The 19207-nt window shown below is 40.8% G+C and overlaps 2 protein-coding genes and 1 long non-coding RNA gene across 5 annotated transcripts in view; 2 read left to right on the forward strand and 1 right to left on the reverse strand.

The window, feature by feature from the left end:
- SLC11A1 (solute carrier family 11 member 1) overlaps positions 1-6384 on the reverse strand; it is a 27778-nt gene extending 21394 nt beyond the window's left edge. Inside the window, exon 1 of the mRNA XM_075181061.1 lies at positions 6186-6384. Within this exon, the coding sequence (XP_075037162.1) occupies positions 6186-6207 (22 nt within the window). The 5' untranslated portion in view covers positions 6208-6384. The remainder of the gene's footprint in view (positions 1-6185) is intronic.
- Positions 6349-19207, forward strand: part of LOC142098319 (histone H2B-like) — a 25714-nt gene continuing 12855 nt past the window's right edge. Inside the window, exons 1-2 of one of the 3 annotated variants that reach the window (XM_075181067.1) lie at positions 6349-6435; positions 14576-14715. In XM_075181067.1, the coding sequence (XP_075037168.1) occupies positions 14584-14715 (132 nt within the window). In that variant the 5' untranslated portion in view covers positions 6349-6435; positions 14576-14583. Of the gene's footprint in view, positions 6436-13658; positions 13718-13779; positions 14212-14575; positions 14716-19207 lie in introns of those variants that run through there. The other 2 variants (XM_075181066.1, XM_075181062.1) reach the window with 2 other exon arrangements.
- Positions 18760-19207, forward strand: part of LOC142097092 (uncharacterized) — a 6780-nt gene continuing 6332 nt past the window's right edge. The window contains exon 1 of the long non-coding RNA XR_012678122.1: positions 18760-19111. This is a non-coding gene — a long non-coding RNA (uncharacterized LOC142097092). The remainder of the gene's footprint in view (positions 19112-19207) is intronic.

Below are 19207 nucleotides of genomic sequence, written 5' to 3' on the forward strand. Positions count from 1 at the left end.
GTTAAGTTTCAGTAGTACTACTAGATGAACTGGCACATTACTGGGAATTAGTACTAATACTACTGGCACATTACTGGGAATTAGTACTAATACTACTGGCACATTACTGGGAATTAGTACTAATACTACTGGCACATTACTAGGAATTAGTACTAATACTACTGGCACATTACTGGGAATTAGTACTAATACTACTGGCACATTACTAGGAATTAGTACTAATACTACTGGCACATTACTAGGAATTAGTACTAATACTACTGGCACATTACTAGGAATTAGTACTAATACTACTGGCACATTACTGGGAATTAGTACTAATACTACTGGCACATTACTAGAAATTAGTACTAATACTACTGGCACATTACTAGGAATTAGTACTGATACTACTGGCACATTACTAGGAATTAGTACTAATACTACTGGCACATTACTAGGAATTAGTACTAATACTACTGGCACATTACTAGAAATTAGTATTAATACTACTGGCACATTACTGGGAATTAGTACTAATACTACTGGCACATTACTAGGAATTAGTACTAATACTACTGGCACATTACTGGGAATTAGTACTAATACTACTGGCACATTACTAGAAATTAGTACTAATACTACTGGCACATTACTAGAAATTAGTACTGATACTACTGGCACATTACTAGGAATTAGTACTAATACTACTGGCACATTACTAGGAATTAGTACTAATACTACTGGCACATTGCTAGAAATTAGTACTAATACTACTGGCACATTACTGGGAATTAGTACTAATACTACTGGCACATTACTATAAATTAGTATTAATACTACTGGCACATTACTAGGAATTAGTACTAATACTGCTGGCACATTACTAGAAATTAGTACTAATACTACTGGCACATTACTGGGAATTAGTACTAATACTACTGGCACATTACTAGAAATTAGTACTAATACTACTGGCACATTACTAGGAATTAGTACTAATACTACTGGCACATTACTAGAAATTAGTACTAATACTACTGGCACATTACTGGGAATTAGTACTAATACTACTGGCACATTACTGGGAATTAGTACTAATACTACTGGCACATTACTAGGAATTAGTACTAATACTACTGGCACATTACTAGAAATTAGTACTAATACTACTGGCACATTACTGGGAATTAGTACTAATACTACTGGCACATTACTAGGAATTAGTACTAATACTACTGGCACATTACTAGTAATTAGTACTAATACTACTGGCACATTACTAGAAATTAGTACTAATACTACTGGCACATTACTGGGAATTAGTACTAATACTACTGGCACATTACTGGGAATTAGTACTAATACTACTGGCACATTACTAGAAATAAGTATTAATACTACTGGCACATTACTAGGAATTAGTACTAATACTACTGGCACATTACTAGAAATTAGTACTAATACTACTGGTACAATACTGGCCATTATTACTACTACCTTATTAGTGGTCACCACGGCAACAGGTGGCTAATAGGCATCAATGTTACTGCTGGCATATTATTGGGTACTAGTACTGGTGACATTATTGGGAATTATGTTGTTGTTCATTTTTAACTATTTATTTATATTTTTTAAGCTAAGGGGAAATAAGAATGTAATTTGGGGTCCGCATGTGAAGCCCCCTAAAGTCTAGTGGATTTCCCACCAATGACCATAGTGTAACCACATGGATCAAGAGATAACAGAGCATGTAATACTAATAGGAGACACAAAATGTGGTATTAGATGTTCTACAGCAAATAAGGAAGTAATGGTCACATTGTTATAATAATACAAGTCATAGTATCAGGTGACTGTTGCAACATGAATGAGGTTAGGATAATCAGCCAATAATACCAGTGTCTGGCTGCATATTAACACAGCGTAAGCTTATATAAAGTGCATAACATTGATTATTAATAAAAGAATGACAATAATGGTACAGTGATAACTATGTGGTTACCGTTAGCTTTACTGTCCAGCAGTTATCTAGAAGAGAACGTGCGAGAATTAGGAAGTGGATCTGTAATAAGGAAGAAATGTTTCCTACTTGGTGGTCGCCCTCTTGTGGTCACTTATGTAGTTACAAATAGCGGTTGACATCATCTACATTTGACAGGTTGGGTGCACAGCTTTTAAAATGTAGTCTTGAAATCCTATTCATGTAAATTTTGATTGATATCAACTTTATTAACTCTACAACAAAAGTTCTATTTTAAGCAATGTTATCTCAAAAACAAGTTTGATTCTTTGTGTGACACAAATATGACGTTGCATCCAAATTATTCATTCCTTTTAGAGCACCACAACTGTATTTTTATGTTAAAGTGTCACCTAGACACAACAGGGGCTGATATTTGTAGGCAGAACCAAGATGAAAGTAGTTTGTTGAGAAATAAACAAATGTCTGACTGTCCATGAAGGTGTTAAGCTAACGTGGGACCATCATAGGACTTTAAGAGAACAGAGGAACAGGCTCAGGTCTTTGCACTCTGATTAAATTTGGTGGTGGTGTACCTGGAACAACCATATCTTTCTGGGAACGAAGGGTAGTGAGAGGTCTGTTGACAGATATCAGTTTAGATTGTCAGTAGTCTGGGGAAAAACAATCTGACACTCTCTGGGAATTTATGAAGGTCACATCTGGTTCCCCACCATCATCTCGGGTTATATTAACATCCTAATTGATGATCCAAATTCTCCTTCTGCATCTACATCACTCTCCACAAGACTCTTCTCTATATTTACCATATTTACCATTTCTCTTGGGAAACTAATAAGTTCCTTTGGAATTCAGATCCCCTCTTTGCAGACGATACTCAAATTATCAAATTATCTTCCCTCTTCGGATCTATCACCATCTTTGTTGGCCCAAGTTACTGACAAATGAAACTCAATCTTTTGAAAACTATGCTAAGACTCTTTCCAACAGTCAACAGACGCTTGTTGCTTAGGTGTCGTCCTAGACTACAACTGTGTCTGTGTTCTACACCTCTAATCTGTGGCCAGATCCTGTTACTGGTTAAACATATCTAAGGAACATCTCCAACATAGTCACATATCTCACACAGGACACTGCAAGAACTTAAATTCATGCACTTATAATGTCCCGCATTAAATTTCACAACCAGCAAAGGAAGGGGTTCTTTACAGTAAGGGCAGTCAAGATATGGAATTCATTGCCAGGGAAGGTTGTGATGGCAGATTCAATAGATATGTTTAAGAAAGGGTTAGACAAATTTTTAGTGGAAAGGTGTATCCAGAGATATGACCGTTAATTTAAAATAAAGGATAGTAGTGGATATAGGGTAAAAATTGGATTGCAATATTGAGTCTGGGGGGATTTTCAAAATTGAAACAGATTGGCAGTTGCTTACTCTGGATTAATTTCAAATATAAGTGCAGGATCGCAGGAGATCCAAAATAGGTTGAACTTGATGGACTGGTGTCTTTTTTCAACCTCATCAACTATGTAACTATGTAATTATTGGAATCCCTTCTTACTGGTCATCCCCTAACCAGACTTTTCTACAATCTATTTTTGGATAAGGCATCTAGACTAATTTTCTTCACAAAATGTTCTCTTGCTTATCAGCTTTGCTAATCTATACACAATATAAATTACTTCCACTAACCTATAAAGTCATTCACACAACGGCACCAACAAATATCTCTTTACTCTCAATATATATCTCCCAGCTCAATTCCTCCACTTGGCCCAAGATCGCTCACACACACACTCATGTCATGCTACCGTTCCTGGTTACAGGGCATATTTTGGACTGCACCCAATCTGTAGAATTCCCTCCCTCATACAAGACCTTCCGCTAGCCTCCAGTCCTGGGAATGTTACCTGAAAAATCACCTCTTTAGGCAAGTTTTTCATATTCCTCAACCAACTCTCTAGGCTATTATACCCCATTATCAACCCTCTACACAGTTCAAACTTACATTTATTCTCCTTCTATACTCAAATAACCCTCTGAGCTGCAAACCAACATTGCTGTGTGTGAAGTGGATGGCTCCTATCCCCTTATCTGTTGTCCCCATGATGATCTCATTGTGGAGAAGACGTGTTCCACACTGGTGCTGGCTGACACATGTGCCGTGGCGCAGTACACTGAGGCCTGGCGCCGGCTCATTTAGCAAGTGCCAGGGGTTTCCTGGTGCCTGGAAACCCCCCTCCAAGCCTGGGACACTGTATAATTGAGGTGGCTGGAACCTGTCCCCACTTCACACGGCTCTGCTTGAAAAGGGAGATCTGCGTGCACCTAACAGTAGTCCACGCAGCATTACCCATGTATATTATGGGGATAGGAAGAGTTGGAGAGCAGCCAAGCACTGTCTAAAATTATAGCCACGCCCCCATGCATGCTGGTCACGCCCAATGGTGGTGTGCTGTGGAAACCCCCCCCCCCCTCTACAAATCCTGTGTTTGCCCCTGCTCAGGTAGCGTGAGAGCAGGACTGAGAACAATCTGCACTATCCACACATATCTCACAGAGGATATTGCAAAAACTTCAATTCATGCACTTATAATGCCCAGCAAAGACTATTGGAAATCTCTTGTCACTGGTCATCCCCTACTCCAGTGGCGGATCCAGGGGGGGGGGGGGCGATCGGGGCATTCGCCCCCCCTAGCAGCAAAAAGCTAGGTCCCAGCCGCCGATCAAAGGAGGGGCGAGGCTAAGCGCGAGTGGGGGGCGGGGCTAAATGTGGGCCAACCAATCAGAGTGGTCCCAGCCGGCGATCACAATGGGAGGGGGCGGGGCCAATCGCACACGGAAGGCGGGGTTTAACGCGGGCCAGCCAATCAGAGCAAAGGAGGGGCGTGATTATGCAAAATCGCCCCCCCTAAACATAAAGTCTAGATCCGCCCCTGCCCTACTCAGACCTCTACCGTCTATATTGGATACAGCAACTAATCTAATTATCCTCACAAAACTTTATTTTGCTGCACTAAGATAAATGTAGACTGTAGAGCGACATATCTACCATGTCACCAGAACAAAAATCATAATTATATTGATTTATTTTAATATGCTGCACCCCTTATACTAAAATAGCATTACCATCAATAGGTGTCACTGTTGGTATTGCCGTCTATGAAGACTGTTAATTGGATGGCATTGTGATTTTTTTTTAAATGTTTTAGTATTTTAATTCTAGGAGACTGTTATCAATGTTACATCAAATACACTCCAGGTGTCAAAGACATTTTTCTGTGTTTAATTGTTTTAGAACCAATGTTTCAGTATTCCCGTTGTATTTCTCAGGGATTGCGCACACGATCGCCATTGAGAGGCGCTTATTCTGCGACTAATTAAAGTGCTTGTACGAGGACATGGGACTGCGCTGTTTTGGACCCTTTTCCAAAATAAAAAGGAACAGAACAATTCTTTGTTCCTATACAATCTCATTGATGTCTTATCTGTACACTCTGTATAGCGCCTTAATATTAAAAATAATAATAATATTATATTTTATTTGTAATAATAATAATAATAATAATAATAATAATAATAATAAAATAATATTAATAATAATAATAATATATTTTCTTTGTAATAATAATAATAAAAATAATAATAATAATAATAATAATAATATTATCTTTTCTTTGTAATAATAATAATAATAATAATAAAAAATAATAATAATAGTAATTCATCACAATAATGGAATGTGTCACATTAGATTTAATGATGCTCATCTACATAAACCCTATAAGCCTTATATATTGTTTTTCAAACAAACTGAGAATTTATTCCACCCGCTACCAGCTATTAACATTTATACATATATTACAATTATACCATTTTGATCATAATGTCCTTTTAAACCCTGATTACTTAAAACAGCTACAACTGCGCCTACAGGCTATAACAATGTATATTCCAATCAGTAAAACGTCATCATGTATGTGCATAATCTTTATAAGCTGCATCTCCAATAAGACCTAATTTAACCACAAGATCTAATCATTCAACACATCTCTGCCTATACTGACACTACAGATCTGTATCTTTCTCTCCGTGTATTAGTTCAATGAACCACAATACAACACAGCAGATTGAAGAAGACTTTGTCATGTTGCTGGAACACAAAGAAAAGTCAGTGACGGGAGTGAGATGTGACCTTTGTAGCTGTATTAAGGCACCCACCTTCCTCTCCAGGGTCCCCCATCCTCCTGGTACTCTCAGCTCAGCAGAGTGCAGCCTTAACCCCTCTGGCTGGATTAGTAAATGACCGGGTTCTGATTGTGTAATAAGATTACATTGTATTTCTTTCATGAATGAGGAATTTCCCGATCTGTCTGACTCTGCTGTACTGTGTACTTCCCCTTTCACTTCAGTGACAAGACTCTGACACTGAGCTGCTGCATCTGAAACTGAACCGGCTCTGGAGGTTATGGTATATGTACACTAGTATATAATTATATAGAAATATACTTCATAGTATTAGTCATTACTATCAAAGCAATTGTCTATGTATGATGATGATGATGATGATGATGATATGTAGCTTAAAAGATACTAAAGATCATTTCCAAACTATAAAAATGAACACACGCATTATATCTTTATTTGCCATTATTAAATTATTATTTTTCTAGAGAAAAATCCCCCAGCGCACGACTACAACCAGCAAATGAGTTGCTATTTCCATTTGGGCATAAAAATGCAGGAATCTCAGTTGCAGACATTTGCACATGTCTCTGTATTTGTTCCTTGCTGGATAACCCCGCCCTTTCAAGCACCTGCTATGAACCTATAAATTGATTGAGCCACTTGTGTAAATGATCATTTTTCTGCCAATCACTAGGTCATACTTGCCAACTCTCCCGGAAGGGAAACTCCCGAAATTCGGGTCAGTCTCGCAGGCTCCCGCGAGAGCTGGCATTTCTCCCGTATCCCGGAATTCCCTTGTTAAAATGACGTGATTCACCGAGAACAAAACGTAATTTTACAATTTAATTTTACTCGTGGGGGCGGGGTCAAAATGATGCGATTTGAGGCGCACTGCCCCCTCCCGCCCATTAGTCACGTCCCTCTCCCAGACATCGCCTACTGAAAGTAGGCAAGTATGCACCAGGTGCCCACCCACATCCTGGTTCTTTGGACTGCCCCAGTAAAATCAGCGCCTGCTTAGTTTTGTGAGACCCTCCTGAAAATGTGGATGGCGGAAAGAGAGAAAGGATAATTTCATTGTCCATCCTACGATCACTTTAGGACAATGCCGGCTGATATGTTATTACAGATCTGTGTCTTTTTCTTTCATTAAATGTTTTGCTTTAACTTATTGCTGAGAATACAGGGACTGTGTGGCCCTTCGAAGGTTAGAGGGTCCCTGATGCGTGTCAGATTGCCTATCACTGCTTTAGGATATTCTCCTTCATTCACTCAAACCTAAAGTGAGGAGACATTACAGATTTTATTGTTATGAAGTTGAATGTTTTAGTTACATTGGTGGAAGTGCACCAGGACTGTGTTTTTATTCGTCCAACAAAAGACGCAACTGGATGGTGCAAAATGCATCCCATTAAAAGCCCGACACTCGCGGGAATGTCCGGGAGACTCCGGAATTCCAGGTAGGTCTCCCGGAAGAACAGACTATTCTTCCACCGCGCAGCCCCCAGCCTCTCTCAGCACTCAGATTTCATCACCCCTCCGGGAGATTCGAGAGGAAAAGAAAGTAGGAAAGTATGTTATAAGTATATCACGGGACCTAATTTAGCACCTCACAGATGTCGTGGAAAAAGGAAGTACTTCTGAAAGGAGAAACGGGTTGTGGCCTCCCGCAAAACAGGGAACTGTCCCTCTAAGAGCCCCTTGTCTACCTCTCTATCTCATAAATTATCTCATCCTGCAAACAAAAATGGACTCATGTTATTTCATGTGATTGCAAAACTAGGCACCTGGACGGCACTGAGCAAGGAATGCTTCATGACTATCCTACACCTCCCGGTAGATGGTGCGAACTTTAAACAGTAAGTCACACTTAACGGGGCAACCTTACAAGTAGTAGAGCAAATCGATTCCAAGGCTGCTAGGAAGCACGGCAGCAACGCTAAGCAAATTGAGCGCACAAGGGCAGCACGTAACCCACCATAACTGATATCTTGTCCACTGGACACAGAGACGCCAGACTCAAGTCCGCCATAGACCACCATTTCTCTCAAGCTTTACCATTACTCCATGCTACCGGTGGCACAGAAGAAGGAACCAATCTTATTGGCCACTTGACGACCAGTCATTTAAATATGGACCTAGCAACAGTGTTGTCCATGTGGTGATTGTGGTGAGCACGGAACCACATGGTAAGTTCTGTGCAGGTTAGGTCTAAATCCTCGCTCATCACAATCCTCCACCACACCAAACACTACCAGGATGGCACTGAAATCAGTGGACCATGCAGCTTCTGTACACAAAGCATATATCTGTATGGGGTTTAAATTAGAGATGCTCACTGACCCCCGTGGACTGGTTTGGGTTTTGGATCTGGATTAGCTTCGTGTTTTGCTTTTGGTTTTGGAGTTTTTAGAAAAAATCCTAAAATATGCTAAAATCACATATTTTTGCTCTTTTTTTTTTTAACCTACATTATTATTAACCTCAATAACTCTAATTTCAAGCAATTTGCAGTCAATTTTGACCAACTCACAGGTCACAATATTATTTTCATACACTTTTGGACAAATACTGCAGCGACCTGGCTGGATGGTAAGCGACAGAGCAATGACACAAACACACGGCAGTTCCTACCACATCTAGGACACATTGGCACACAGCAGTGGCAGAAAAGAAAAATGTGGGTCCTCCCTCCCTCCCACCCCTCACTATGTTGGTTCTTAAAAATAAATCCAAAACTTGCAAGACCTGACGACGTCACAATGATGTTTCGCCTCGTTTTGAATTCCAAAGGCGTGCGACAGTACCGAGCCGGTTACTCAGATCCCCCTAAGTTTGGGTGTGTTCTGTTCTTGAGGAACCGAACCTGAGCATCTCTAGTTTAAATCCTCTCAATATTCCCTTTAGAAATGGTGCTGCGCCAAATCTGCCTGGGAACCTCCAGTCTGCCCCGTCAGCGACCAAATAAATGCAATTTGCTCCAGATGAGATCTTTACACAGCCGGAGTTTCACAAGTGCTCCTACCAGCTGGTTTAGTTCACAGGACAGGTGGGTGTTGGGGGAGGGGTGGGACCTTTTTTAGGTGTCTGTAACCACAATAATGGTGGCATGTGAGGAGCTATATGGACTGTTCAAGTCATTATTCAATTAATAAAATTAAGTTTCAGTCATATAATCCGTACTAGTAAGTGCATATTGGTGAACAATTATAACAATATATGTCAAAAAAGAGGTCTATGTAGCGGGATTCACCATTGAAAGTGATTGTTACACACATATATCACAGTATTATCATATACATTCCTTCAGATCAATATATAAAACCTTCAACAAGAACACGTTATCATAAATCTCTGTCAGCCTGGCCACACCCGAATAATAATAAATCCGTCACACAAGTGAATACACAGAACAGTACTAGTAGATTTTAGCTACAATGTTGTGATTACAATATTAATAATGTCCAATGTCTTAAAAATACTGTTACACAGGAACGAATAAATGGCTAATTAGAAAGACGATCAGCACTATGATAAATGAGGAGGCTAATTAGTGAAAACCTTGTTACTAAACTAAAAATATTACATTTATCACAATCTCAAGGACAGTTTATCTTATCATCATCATCATTTATTTATATAGCGCCACTAATTCCGCAGCGCTGTACAGAGAACTCATATCAGTCCCTGCCCCGTTGGAGCTTACAGTCTAAATTCACTAACATACACACTTTGGTCTACAACAAAAGTCACATCCCAAGGCAACAAACATAACTCTATCTTATGGTATAACTGCATGGCTGAAAAACACAGGAGGAGTCCAGAAAGATCAATCAATGTAAAGTGAGTGCACAGTTCAATTGAGTTCATTCAGATTATGAAGAAAGAAATGTAAATTTGTGCAGGACCAAAGATGTACTTATGGGTGCAGATATCAAAAATTGCCCTGGTATAAGAATATATATTAATAACAGAGACTAACATATGAACCTAAGAACCGTTATATTTATGGAAGTTATTTCTACAGCTGCGAAATTTTGTCCATTGTACATTGTAGACTTTTTGCTCCTATGGCGTTGCTAAGAATTAATTAACTTCAATTTTTATACTTGTTTAATGTGAAGGACCAGCGTTTATGTGGATCTAACACAAGAATTTTAATAGTATATTCAATGACTTTGTAAATGCAAGATAAGAGAACAAGAGGACTGTTCACTATATATATATATATATATATATATATATATATATATATATATATATATATATATATATAGTGAACAGTCCTCTTGTTCTCTTATCTTGCATTTTTTCTAAAAACTCCAAAACCAAAAGCAAAACACGAAGCTAATCCAGATCCAAAACCCAAACCAGTCCACGGGTAAATGCAAGATAAGAGAACAAGAGGACTGTTCACTATATATATATATCATACTTGCCAACTCTCCCTGAATGTCAGGGAGACTCCCTGAAATAGGGGTGATCTCCCTCACTCCCTGAAAAGTCTGGCATTCTCCCTGATGCTGAGCCAGTACAAGACGTGGTTGGCTTTGCCACCTGTGGCATGAGGACAGTTCAGAAATTGTCTCCTATGTCCATGTATTGATGCCTATGGAGGTGGCCATTTTCATGGAGACCAAGATTTAAGCAAAGACTGACAGGGAAGACAACATGACTTCAGTAATGGAGACAGAAATGTAAAAGACATTTCAATCTCTAGAGATTCATTAGCTGCTTTTCTTTAATGCATAGTTGCCTACTCTCCCGGAATGTCCGGAAGACTCCCGCATTTCTGGGAGACCTCCCAGGCGAGCTCTGCATTTCTGGGAGACCTCCCGGGCAAGCAGGCCAACCTCCTGGTTCACGCCCTCGCAATAGATAAGGGGTGGGGCGGGGCTTAATGACAAATATTGTGTCATCTTAGCCCCACCCCCTGCTGTAATTTACCAAAATTGTGACAATCGTTTAGGGGGCGGGGCCAAAATTATGAGATTCGTCAAGAAACGCCCCCGCACGCCCACCTCCTCCAGGATCTCCCTGAAGCAAACGAGGAAAAGTTGGCAAGTATGATATATATATATATATATATATATATATATATATATATATATAAGTATTATTTTTTTTTGTTTATTTTATTTTTGGGGGTTGGCTAAGAGTACAGATATTGTTCTTATTTTAATTGAAGATATTGCACGTCTGACCACATAGCAATAAATAAACGTCTGCAGATAAGCAATCAGGAATGCAATCATTTTACAGCCCACATTACTGCTGTGTCTATGGGTCTAAACACAGCACGCGCTGTGCTGACGGATCTGGTAGCACTACAAATCCCATCATGTCATGTTTGCAGAAGTTGATTATAATGCACTTGTCTAGAGAATAAGAGCCTGATGTAGGGTTGAATGCAACTTGGGTGTAGTTTAAAGCCCAAAAATACGCACGCAAGAAATATTTAGTAGAACGTATCTCAAGCACAGCCGGTGCTCCACGTTTACGGCAGGCGGGCTTACACCTGTATACGCAGAACCAGGTTGGATGCGCAAAACGATTTTTAAAGATTTATTTTCATAGGGAAAAATGCATTTGCTGTTAGGCTTCAGGCTTCACAGTAGTACAAATGAAAGCATTGTTAATTTTATTTTTTTAAATACACACAGAAAATGCAATTCTGCGTACACGCCCTGACTGTACTCAGCCATTGTTCTACCGTCCCCTCCCTCCACCGTCACACCCCTTCAGGCGCAAGTGTGGATGCACGCAGATTTTTTTTATTTATGTGTAAGTGTAGATAAGTGTGAATATTATACAACTCTACTGCCTGCTTGTCACTGCACTAAATAACTGCTACATGGTTTGTGCTCCAAATAAATATATATATATATATGTATATATATATATATATATATGTATATATATATATATATATATATATATATATATATATATATATATTTATTTATTTATATATTTATATTAACGCCTAGGTTCATGATGTGTGTAAATAACATAATGTTTATTAGTGATAAATAAAACATATACAAAACAAATAAAAAAATGCATTTTAAATAGGTTGATAAAGACTTTATTAGTGGAACACTCATTATTTTTCCTCTGGGTCCATTTTGCAAACTATCCTCTTGCAACATTCACCGCAGAATGATAGCATGGCAAAGTTTGTCACCATATGATAAATAGTATCACAGTGCATGTTAGACAAGGAAATAAGATTTCTCTTTGCTTTGTTAGTTAGCAATATCTAATTTTTTTTTTCTTTCTCTCAAGAATTACACAAATAGTGTCACAGGATACACGGTACCCACATCTACACACAGCGGATGAAACCTTATTCTGAGTTAAACCAATATTCAAAAGAATGTGGTTTTTCTGCATGTCTTTGTGGTAACTATAGATGTTTATAGCTTCCCTGCTGCTGAAATCTGGACAATGGGAGCCGTTCAATGGAGTTTTATTTTGTAAAATAATATGCAACATCTTTGCTTTTGATGCAGTAAATCAGGCCTGGCCAACCTGTGACTCTCTAGGTGTTGTGAAACTACAGGTCCCAGCAAGCCCTGACAATTTTCGGCTGGCTGTTTGCTGGCAAAGCATGCTGGACTTTTCTTCTTTAAACAGAAAGATATTTACCTTTTTAAGAATCCTCTGATTTTTTTTTAGCAACACTGCTACAAATCTTTTTCTCCTCTTTAAAAGCTCTCTGGTTGGCAAACAAAAATGGCTGCCAGCCACAGACAGTCTGTTGTGGCAGAGGAGGGAGAAGAAGGATAGTGCAGTTAGAGCTCAAAGGGGTATTCCAAAGCCTCTCTGCTCACTATGTCGTATCTGTGCCATGTGACTGTGGTTGCCATGGTAGTCCAGCATAATAAATTATTAATAGCAGCCTGAAGAAAAATACAAGGGAAAATGATAAGTACCAACATTCTTAAAGGTAAATCATGGCGATAGGTGGATTTCTATCCCTGCAATAAATGGGGGAGAAGCCTTATCGCTGTTTCTACCCTTGCCAAATTATATTCTCACTGTGTGCTCACATAGTTGGATGTGGATGCTGGAAAATTCTGCATGCAAAATTTTAGGCTACTTTAAACCATGCTGGTATTTGTAGTACACCAGCAATTGGTTGCCTATATGTGCATGTTTTTTTTTTTTTTAACACATCCATTCCTCATTAATAAACTAAAAGTGTAATTTATTTTTTTGCACTTTTATTGAATGACTGCATTATTGTAAGAATGGTCAAAATTCTATTTTAACTTCAATAGTATTTTTATTTTTGTTCTCAAAATTCTATTTTAATATGTCTGTAAAACATGATCCTGAGAATAGTGGACTAATACATTAAATGTAAGCATACAGTGTGACTAGCCATCAGTAATATCTAAATGATTGGACTGGGGATAACAGAACCAGGTGAAACCATTTGACACAAAACTGCAGGGAGTGGTCCCTGGATTAATATATATATAAATCACCTGAGAAGCCCATTATATCCCACTGAAATTGAGTGCTGTGTAGTAGCTGCTGCTGTGTAAGACTGAGAGGTAAGTTAGAGGCTGCAGTGTATGTTTATTTACTGATATGATCAATTTATGGGCCCTGTGGTTACACAACAGGGGGAGGGTTGCAGGTTAGTACACTGTGTCCTAATATGTTTGGACTTTGGATACAGTTCATATGCTATCCTAATTCCAGTAAATGGGGGAGAATGTTTCCTAGATGGTTCAGCTGTGTAATGTATGCTGGTAGATGTATCTCCCAGTATACTCTGGGATGTTTAGACAGTGATTGTTGTTGGAGAGTCTACTAAACAGTGTTGTCATCTTAGCAGCATGGGGCTATCTATACAATGACCAATATTAGCTGGTAGAGTTCCACAACTATAAAGCTGGGAAAATTAGGATGGGTGTAGCATGGTGGTCAGTATTGCTAAATCAAATCACTGAAGCTGAGTTTTGTACTGACCATTATGTGTGGAGGCTATGTAACCCTGTGTGGGGGGCTCTCCTGTATTCTCCCACAGTTTCAAAACACCCTGGTAATCTGAGTATCTATGTGTTGGAGAATTTATACTGTAAACTCTACTGGGGCACTGCCTGTTAATAATCATTGTAAAGATGTATGGGAGGAATTTAGTTCATAGGATGGAACTTCAGTGATATGACACAAAGTAGCACTTATACCTGTCATATGTCAGTACCATTGTTGCCACCTGTCCCTTATTTCCACAGTCTGTTCCAGGTTATAGTTTTGTCCTACAAATAACATGGTGTCCTTGGTCCCACTTTATTTACTAATTCAGGATTATCCTAGTTAAACTCCAACATCAGAATGCTGCTGGTAGATGCTACGTGAGTTTTAAAGTGTAGGTCTATCAGTAAGTCTGGGCTGTCTTATTTCAGAGAGCAGAATGAAGACTGTTGCAGTGATGAAGAGAAGCCACGGGGCCCATCCCAGACACGGGGCCCTGCTTCACCTGGAGAAGGGGATGGAGAAACCTAAGAAGGACTATGAGAAGCACCTTGGTAGAGTCTTATGCCAGGTAAGGGGGCACCATATAATTACTGGGTGAGGGCAGACACCAGAGGAGGAGGAGGGGGCTGTGTGACTAGTAGATGGAGACGTCTGTGTTCTGATCAGACATAACTTGTGTCACATCCATATCACACTTACCACGATGACTGTGTCCACCCACATCTTCACTCAACAATTTTTCACACCAGTTTACCACTTTTTTTTTTTTTTTGTGTCCTTTTCTCAGCGAATGTGATTACAGTAAGTGTCTAAATTTAGATGCCTGGGAGCCTCTCCCCTCACGCTGCTTTTGGCAATGTGAGAATGTATCTTAGAACTTAATTCAAAATATTTTTTTAACAGTCCTCTGGGAGATGCATGAGGGAGGGGATGCAGAGGTGACCTATTGGATTAGGCCATTTTCATAAATTGGTAAGACAAGTATACACAAACTGCATCATATCTATGTCTAATTTCTGTAGGCTTGTGCAATTTGCAAAATAATAGATGTCTATACCCACCTTACAGGCAGGTCAGTATCCTTGCATAAGAAGTGTCTGCTTATCCAGAGTTTCCCCAGCAGTCTCCTGAACATTATGGGAGAGGAGACAGCTATGCTTTGGGGGGGTTGTTGTGTTTTTTTTTTTTTTTTTTCTGCCTCAATCACAAAATACTTTCCTGTAATATTATATAACCAATTAAAATGTGTGTCCCTCTGTAACAGACCATGAGCCAGAACCACTGGGCCCTCGACCTCCTGAACAGACAGAATATCAGCAGTGATGGCTTTGGGCTGATAGCGGCAGAAGCTGCGCGACTCTCCCGCCGCAGACTCAGAAACACCATAACCAGGGAGGAGATCTGTTCTGCTGTGAGAGGACTGTACCCGGCCAGACGCAGGGAGCACCCAGTGAGGGACGGACCCTGCTCGGACTGTGTGGATGATCAGTCTCAGGATAATTAGTATTTGCTGCTAACAAGAACTATTTTTAATGGTGCCCAATAAGGAATGGGCTTTTGTAATGTCTTTGTTTTTATTTATATGAATAAATATTTTTAGTAACTTGATGTGTTGACCTTAATGTTCCAAATAAAGTATCTGCTTCTAGCATCAGATGGAAAGCATGGGATGTGTAATGTGTCCCTATTTTCTCAGGATAGTCCCTCTTCATGTGCTAGTAACAAAACCTCAACTTGTTGCATTCCCTGCAACTGAAGCCAAATTCAAATATGTGGGAGTAGGTTCCCATGTTCTCAAGCCCCAAATATCTTTGGGGCTTAAAAGAATTAGTGTGTGGGGGAGCAAACTTCAGGTCACAAGCTCCTGTTTATTCCAAAATTATGAGGGCCTGAATCGCACCCCACAGCAGACCCCTTCAATCCCTAAGATTTTATACAAATGTGTAATATTTTGAACATGGGGATTTATAATGGACTTTCCAACAGACTTCTAAGTTTGATGCCCCTTATTAATATAGGGGTAGAAATATGAAAGGAAGCTCCTACATACATATCATTTACTTCATTACAAACAACCACACCATCTACTGAGACTGTTCCCTGTAGCTATTGCCCTTTCTTTATAGAAGTGTTTGTTAAATAACTCCACCCAAAACCAGTTCATGTTATAATACAATGTCTCAGATGGGCCCTGACAAACACCTGGGAACTTCCCATTCACAACTGATAGCGATATTTCTTGAGTGATCAGATAATGTAAATCAATATGGCCGGCTGCAGAGACCGTGCAATACACATAGGTCTGGTGCTTGCAAGAACTCTGGTTTAGTAAAACAAAGACTTCGCTTTATGAAGTTCAGATTACAAGGACATATCACAATCATGCAGCTGTATAATATATGGCATTATGCTATCCAATAGAAAATGACATCTCAAGGCTGAGCAAATTAGAGAAAACACATTACATGTGAGTATTTCAACACATGTCCAGAAACTTCTCTAATAAGCAAGTGCATTATCTATATACATCATACAACCTTGGTTTCGCAAATAACAGAGCTGTGTAGCTTCCATGGCACTGACCTAGCGAGTGGCGAAGTACAAAACTAAGCTTTCTCTAAACAGAAACTGCTTAGTTTCGTCTGACATTTCTCTTGAACAAAGACAATCTAACCGTTGCCTCTTTCACAACCAACTGCACATTGTGATAATCTCTACACTCTGCAATGTGACTACTCAGCCCAATCACTGTATGACTGTGCAGCATTATGTGGCCAGATATGCTCAGTCAGCATCGATGACTCCTACATCCTTTATAGCACATCTAAATGTCTAACTGCAAAACGTAGAAGAGGAGCAATATCTGAGAGGTGCTATATAGTCATATTCCAGATTGCTTTAATTTGTAGCACCGTGTGTTGGATGACAAATGGCTCCTGAGTTGCAGATCAGAAATGTTAAACACAATAGAAGGTAACTTATCCTAGTGTTACATGTATTCCTACAGTCTGCTCCTGATCTCTGTGAGCACAGTGATATGGGGGTGAGTGAGAGGGCTGGTGGATGTAATGAACCCTGAATGAAGGGCTGATTTTCCATTGGGCACGCTGGGCAATTGCCTGGGCGCCCCATAGCAAGGGCTCTGATGTAATTAAGAAAAAAAAGCTTACCTTTATGTGGTGGCGATCCGGCTCCCTTCCTTTTTCCATCCTCCCTGCTGTGCTCGCACTGAATGTTGGGCGCAGTATCTAATACATGCCAACTTTTCCTCGTTGGCTTCAGGGGGAGGTGGGCGTTAGGGGGCCGGGCTTGATGAATCACATTATTTTAGGGCTACGATGATGTGATATTTGTATCATTAAGCCCCGCCTGTCACTTATCTATTGCGGGGGTGAGAACCGGGAGGTTGCCCTGCTCTCCCGGGAGGTCTCCCAGATATGTGGGAATCTCCTGGACATTCCGGAAGAGTAGGCAACTATCTATTAAAGAAAAGCAGCTAATGAATCTCTAGAGACTGAAGTGTCTTTTACATTTCTGTCTGCATTACTGAAGTCATATTGTCTTACCTGTCAGTCTTTGATTAAATCTTGGTCTCCATGAGAATGGCCACCTCCATAGGCATCAATACATGGACATAGGACACAATTTCTGAACTGTGTCATCATGCCACAGATGGTGAAGCCAACCACGTCTTGTACTGGCTCAGCATCAGGGAGAATGCCAGACTCTTCAGGGAGTGAGGGAGATCACCCCTATTTCAGGGAGTCTCCCTGACATTTAGGGAGAGTTGGCAAGTATGATCTAATATAGGGGGAGACCAGAACCAGGATGAAAGGGGGACAAACAAAAAAAAATTTCTGTAGTACACCATTTTATTTAATGTTTAAACACTGGCTTTTTAAGCAGGTAACAATAAATCTAAACTTAATTTTATCGATAAATTACATTTTTATTTCTGTGAGTGGTTGTGTTAGAAGGGGCCCCAGAGCACTGCTGTGCTAGAGGGCCCATAATGTTGTTAAAATGCCCCTGATGGACAGAAGGACTGATGTGCAGTATATTATCCCAGTACCCACCACAGGGCTCATGTTCTGTAGTTATCATTGTGCTGCATTAGGCTGGTTGTAGATCTGGTTTGATGAAAGGAGAAGTCTGTGGATATATGGGGGGGGGATGTCCCTCATAATACAGGTAATATTCAACTCATAGTGCAGGGGCAGCTACAGCTTCATGTAGGAAACCGTGGGCGTGGTCTGTATGAGGACCCGCCCCCTTCATATACTCCCCGCCCCCAGGGCCTCTGCTCACCACTGTCTTCCTCTACTCCCCGCCCCCATGTTCTCTGCTTCCCGCCCTCTTCCTCTACTCCCCGCCCCCATGTTCTCTGCTTCCCGCCCTCTTACTCTACACCCCACCCCCTTTCTCTACACCCCGCCCCCAGGTCTTCTGCTCCCCGCCCCTTCCTCTACTCCCCGCCCCCATGTTCTCTGCTTCCCGCCCTCTTCCTCTTATCCCCGCCCCCAGGTCCTCTACTCCCCCACCCCCATGTTCTCTGCTTCCCGTCCTCTTCTTCTACACCCCGCCCCCTTTCTCTACACCCCACCCCCTTTCTCTACACCCCGCCCCCCAGGTTCTCTGCTCACCACTGCCTTCCTCTACTCCCCGCCCCCATGTTCTCGGCTTCCCGCCCTCTTCTTCTACACCCCGCCCCCTTCCTCTACTTTCCGCCCCTTTTTTCTTGCCCCGGTACAGACCCGGGAGTCCGAACACGCCCATGCTGCGGCCGGGTCACTCTATGCGGATGTCTCCCCCGGGTCACACTGAGCTGCACACTGATCCAGACACGTGATGCTCTCAGAGCAGCGCACACCCGAGTCTGGAACCTGACGCCCGGGTTCTGCTGGCGGGAGCTGTGAGGAGGAGTCCGTGTTGTACAAGATGGCGGCGCACAGGAGAGCAGCATGGTGAGTGATCAATGTTCTCTTATGTACTGGCGGGTACCCGGGCGGACGCCCTCTGGGTACGGGAAATACTTACCTGGGTGACTGGAAGCTGGGGAG

Source organism: Mixophyes fleayi, chromosome 7 (assembly GCF_038048845.1).
Source record: "Mixophyes fleayi isolate aMixFle1 chromosome 7, aMixFle1.hap1, whole genome shotgun sequence".
Classification (NCBI taxonomy): Eukaryota; Metazoa; Chordata; class Amphibia; order Anura; family Limnodynastidae; genus Mixophyes; species Mixophyes fleayi.